The 6,000-nt window shown below is 39.3% G+C and overlaps 1 protein-coding gene across 2 annotated transcripts in view; it reads left to right on the top strand.

Moving 5' to 3' along the window:
* The first annotated feature begins 2,984 nt into the window (after positions 1-2,984).
* Positions 2,985-6,000, top strand: part of dhx9 (DEAH (Asp-Glu-Ala-His) box helicase 9) — a 49,957-nt gene continuing 46,941 nt past the window's right edge. For both annotated transcript variants that reach the window (XM_028473049.1, XM_028473048.1), the window contains exons 1-3: positions 2,985-3,117; positions 4,402-4,550; positions 4,622-4,762. In XM_028473049.1, the coding sequence (XP_028328850.1) occupies positions 4,440-4,550; positions 4,622-4,762 (252 nt within the window). In that variant the 5' untranslated portion in view covers positions 2,985-3,117; positions 4,402-4,439. The remainder of the gene's footprint in view (positions 3,118-4,401; positions 4,551-4,621; positions 4,763-6,000) is intronic.

Here is a 6,000-nt window from a genome sequence, read left to right as displayed (position 1 = left end):
GTGACATCTGGAAGGAAAGTAGACTAGGAGACTTGGTAGTTGAATGAGGAAGTGTAGGAGTGCATACAGAAGAAGAAGTGGGAAACTGAGAGCCGAGGACAGAAGAGAGTAAACATAACATCAGGGTGAAGATAGAGGTGGCAAAGGCCAAACAAAGGGCGCACAATGACTTGTATGCTAGGTTGGATAGTCCCTCTAACTTGAGTTCTCTACATCATCTGGGTCTGTGTCAGGCAAATCCTTTCGGAACCAGGGAGGGACATGAACAGAATGCTTGAAGCTGATTGGGCGAAGCGCCTGTCCACCATGATTTGTTTTAGCCAATCACACGGCAGAGACGCTGCTATGGCTACAACAACAACAAGGCTCGGCTGGTGAAAACATACGTCCAAAAATGCACAATGCACTTCTGCCTTTGTCACTCCCGGATACCCCGCCCTAAACCACAACACTGCCTCATGATTGGTTCGAACCAGTTGGGTTTGCTTACGAAGGGTAAGGGCTGGAGCAGCACAAGATGGATTCAGGTGTTTGTGAACACCAGAATCCAACTTGCAGGTGAGGTTAGATGCATACAGTCACTATATAAAGCTTTACATACAGTATCTCTGTATGCAGAGAGATAGAGATGGGAAGGACATGTTGCAGGTCAGCGTGATTAAGGATAGAAATGGAAATGTGTTGACAGAGGTCATTGGTGTGATGGGAAGATAGAAACACTACTTTGAAAAGCTGATGAAAGAGGAAAGCGAGGGAGAACGAAGAGTAGGAGAGATGGCTGTAACATGAAGGCTAGACTAAGGGCAGAAAGGAGCATTTGTTTCATGCCCAGAAAGAGTAAAACACATGTAATCTTTCCTTTAAGAATGTTGACAGGGTAGTACAGAGAAGGTCAGAAGGGACGCATTGTGTCTTTATAGATCTAGAGAAACTTCTGATCAGCCCAGAGAGGAGCTGTGGTATTGTAGAGGACGTCTGGAGTGGCAGAGAGGTATGTTATAGTGGAACATGACATGTATGAGAGCTGTAAGACGGTGGTGAGATGTGCTGTAGGTGCGACGGGAGTTAGAGGTGGGACTATATCAATGATCAGCTCTGAGCCCCTTCTTGTTGCTATAGTGATGGACAGACTGACAGATCAGGTTATAGAGGAAACTTCATGGATTATGATGTTTGCAGATGACATTGTGATCTATAATGAAAGCAAGGAGAAGGTGGAACATCAAGAGGTGGAGGTCTGCCCTGGAAATGAGAGGAATGACGGTTAGCGCAGCAAGACAGAATCCATGTGGGTGAATGAGAGGAACCCAAGTGGAGCAGTGACGCTACAGGAAGTAGAGATAAAGAAGGTGGAGGATTTTAAGTACTTGAGGTGGAAAACAATGGAGAGAATGAAAAACAGGTGAAGAAGTGTGTGCAAGCAGGATGGAACGGCTGGAGAAAAGTGTGATGTGTGAAAAAAGAGTGTCTGCAAGAATGAAAGGAAACCATGATGTATGATTTAGAGCAGTGATTCTCAACTGGTGGGTTAACACCCAAAAGTGGGTCGCAGACCTGTACTGGGTGTGACAGCTGGTCAAAAATAAATGAATACTTAATGTCTCTCATGTCTGGCATGAAAAAGAACCTTTTTGATGAATTTGGTGAAAGTACACAAAAGAACAACAAAATACAGAAAATGACCCCAAAATACTTGTAACAACAAAAACACAAAAAGGTACACAAAATGAGGAATATATAAAAGACTCCTAAAACATACAGAAATTGAAAAATGTACACTAAACAACAACAAAAATACACAAAATGAGAGAAAAATATTCAAAATGACTCATAAAACATTAAAAACTAGAAAATGTACACTAATGGACAAGGAAAATACACAAAATGAGAGTAAAGTATGCAAAATTACTCCAGAAAACATACAAAAGTAGATAAAATACACTAAAAAGTGATTCTCAACTGGTGGCTCAGGCCCCAAAAGTTGGTCGTGGACCTGTACTGGGTGGATCGTGGACTGCATGGTCAAAAATAAATAAATACTTAATGTTGGACTTGTCTTTTATTTTGAAAGAAGCTTTTCTTTTGACAGACATGCTGTGAAATGCATGTTGCAGGAAAATATATAGATTTATGTTTTTAAAAAGATTATGTGTGTGTGTGTGTGTTTTCAACAGCTATTTTTGGACAACTATTTGGTTTGGTTGAATTCTAAAAAAAAAAAAAAAGTAGGTTGCGATTTAATGACAGAGACTGTGGCACTGAGGAAAAGACAGGATACATCGTTAGAGGGATGCTGAGGGTGGAACAGCCAGGCAGGAGGCCTAGAGGAAGACCAAAGAGGAGGTTTATGGATGTAATGAGAGAGAACATTAAGTCATTTGGTGTGAGAGAAGATGATCCAGAGAATAGAGTTAGATGGAAGCAGAGGATTCGCTTTGACGACCCCTGAAATGAAGAGCCAAGGAAGAAAAGTAGAAGAAACCATTATTTTGGGTTGTAATCTTTGAAACTGATCCATGGTACATCTAGTAGATGAAGTGATAACTACATCCTCTGTGTACAAAATGTAACATAGTTGATATTTTAATGGGGAATTTTTGGTAATCCTCTTTGGTCAAGATTGTATCTAATTAAATAAACAACTCTATTGGGATATTTTTGTCACCCTTCGATATTCACAAATAAGGCAATTTAGATTATATCTATTTGTATATGTCACCGTTTAAAGCCAACAAATGCACAGTTAACCAAAGTTGAGACTTTAGGTCTCCCATGAACATAGACTTTCCTCTAAATAAAATGACTATTGTTTCAGAAAGGTACATTGTGTCTTTGGAAAGAAAGATATATGACACAAAGAGTTTTTTTTAAATAAAATATATAAAGTGTGAATATACTGTATGTGTGTGATAGAAGAAGGTTTGATGTCACGGTAGTTTAGGGGAACACGCTCAGGAAGCAGAGGGTGGCAGTAGTGCACCAATATGCTGGATGCCATCCACCCTTATACAAGAAGACGAAGAAGAAAGTCAGCTTGGACTTCCGGTGCCGCATTTCCGTTTAATTAACTAGCATCTGCTTTTATTGTACGTTTCACTGAAGAGGAAGAATAAGATTGTACGTATAAGAAATGTTATTTGTTTTCAAAACAGTGTCTTCCTCTGAAATGTGATAAACCACTATGTTTTATATTCAGAATTGTTTGGCTATTGTGAATGTAGCCTGTTAGCTTGGAGCCGCCGTTACTGTCCTAACACGGGCTGTATTTCTACTAATAGTGTCGTCGACCCTGCACATGAATCGATCATTTAAAGCAAAATAAATAACTATCCTAGTTGCTTATGAAAGTGCTACAGTGTTGACATCAGTGTTCATCATTAGGTCATATTTTATCATGCTTTTTCTTTTTCTAAATTATTCATTCTTTCCGCTGCTAAAGTGTGCTCATAACGTGTAATAAATTAGTTGTTTTGCAGGCTGGAAACAAAGTTGATTCCGTAGCATGGTAACAGTATCATATCAGTCTGACTTCTGCATTCGGCAGTAAAATCTTTATTGGCCGTGGCTATTCATAGGCAATAGACTGCTAGTCTATTCATACGCAGCGCCCCTTATTGGCCCGTTTAGGTGACGTGATAGGTGCTCCACGTGACTTAAAGTTCCGTCAGTTTTATTTATGCTCATATTTATTTTTAGCTACCCCGTTAACCCTTTAATTTTAGCCATAACCCAGGAAATACCTTAAAATGTTTATTTTCGTGTATATGTATTTTTAAAGGTGGTATTTGCCATGTTAAATAAGTTAAAATGAATAATTATATATGGCAAAAGAGGTTCTCAAACCCACGGCAGTGGAAGGAAGAACCCTTGAGTCGGGCGCTTTAGACCACTTGGCCATTCTAACACAGTGAAAACACAGGCACATTACACTTATGTATAAAAGGTTCGGAAAACGTACATAGTCCCAGGGGCTAGTGATACATCTCTGCATCAATAGACACTTCAAATCTTTTAGGAAGCGGCCGAGTGGTCTAAGATGCAGCACTCAAGATTTCTTCCTTCCGCTGGGGTTCAAATCCCGCTTTTGTCATATATATGAGTCAGGGTTAGGGTTAGGGCTAAAATACTGTAAAAGGGTTAGCGGGGTAGCTAAAAATAAATGAGCTAAAATAGAACTGACGGAACTTTTAAGTCACGTGGTGCACCTATCACGTCACCTAAACTGACTAATGAGGGCCGTTGCGTATGAATAGACTGGTAGTCTATTCATATGTTTCCGTATCAGTAGCTAAGGCCAATCTTTTAAACACTCGTCGTTATATAAAATGTGTGTGTGGCTTTAACCAGTAAATGCATAGGATAATACTGATAATATCATTTGTTTTCTTTCTTTAATTATAGGGTCAACAAAGGAAAGAAGAACCTTCTGTACGCCCATTATGGCAGACATCAAGAACTTCTTGTATGCCTGGTGTGGCAAAAAGAGACTCACACCCAGTTATGACATCCGGGCAGCTGGTAACAAAAACAGGCAGAAGTTCTTGTGTGAGGTAAGCTTTATTTTAGTAAATGACTTTACAGGTTATTTTTTTCTGCTCTAAACTCAAACTTTTAAATTTAGGTTAGAGTAGATGGCTTCAACTACACTGGGATGGGAAACTCTACCAGCAAGAAGGATGCCCAGAGCAATGCTGCCAGGGACTTTGTCAATTATCTGGTCAGAGTTGGTGAGATAAGTGCAGCAGAAGTGCCAGCTCTTGGGGTAAGCATATTAATAATAATTATGATGTTCTTCTTTAAAAAGCTGGGAAAGTGTGAGTGCTGGGTGGTATTATAGCGGTTTAAAATTACAAGAGTTTCAGTAGAACGACCAAGTGTAATCCACATTTTCAAATGATTTAGAAAATAATCACTGCAATTTATTGGCTAAGAATAAACTATTTCACTGTTATAAGGGTTGAATATTGTAGGAACACATTAATATTCACACCAAAATCCATTAATAAATCTGGGACTTTGAGTGAGGTCTGGTCGTCCTTTGAATGCTGTGAGACGATGGTGAGTCCTACTGCTCATTGCAAAGAGAAACGATTCATCTCCAAAAGTTTTCAATATGTAGCCACAGAAGTGGCTTCATTTGCTGCTAGTTGCTTTTTGTGATAAAGAGTCTGAAAACTCCCTGAATATAGTGACTGTCACTAAATTGTCAAGAGCGCATGTTTCTCCTTCAATTCTGGGAGATTGTGCTTGATTTGTGGGCATCACGATATTAGTTGTGGGAGACTCCTGGAACTTGTATGATAATTTGCGTGTCTGCAGCCGCTACAAGTTGTGCTCGCATATGATTGCTTGCTTATTGCATCTGAAAAATATTCTCCTCTCAAACAATGCATTATTATGCAGCTCACAACGTTGTGTATGCTACATTCTCAGTATTACTGTATGAAACATTTATATTGTTAAAAAAACTTCATTGGTATTAGGCAATGTTTCGGTGTCTCACGATTTGATTCGATTCCGATTCTTAGGGTCACGATTCGATTCAAAATCGATTCTCGATTTGAGAATTGAAACAATGCTTTGTGTGTTAAGGCAAATTATGGCATCAAAACAATACAGTTTGTATAAGATGATTTTAAATAAACTGATTCATGTAATCACACAAAGGCAAACTTAAGACAAAAGGTAACATTTATTCATGCTAAACAAAAACACACACACACACACACACCTTGTGCTGTGTATGTAATACATTGTAAATTGAGGTCTCTGTTGTTTCCTGTTGGGATTGTGTCATAGACTGTAAAGGTCTGGGTGAGTTTGTGTGTTTTGACCTACCACTGTTGCCGTGGTAGTCGGAAGTCGTCATTTTGAAAGCCCACGGCAGACTGGTCTAAGTGTACTGTTTGATATCACTCCTACGACTGTTTGTGAAAGTTAACCATAAACGGTGCGGTATATAAATCACTGCAGATTGCGGTAAATGTTAGCATGAGCATA

This window comes from Gouania willdenowi, chromosome 17 (genome assembly GCF_900634775.1).
Source record: "Gouania willdenowi chromosome 17, fGouWil2.1, whole genome shotgun sequence".
Classification (NCBI taxonomy): Eukaryota; Metazoa; Chordata; class Actinopteri; order Blenniiformes; family Gobiesocidae; genus Gouania; species Gouania willdenowi.
Note: the sequence above shows the minus strand (reverse complement) of the source record. Positions and strands in the feature narration are given on the sequence as shown.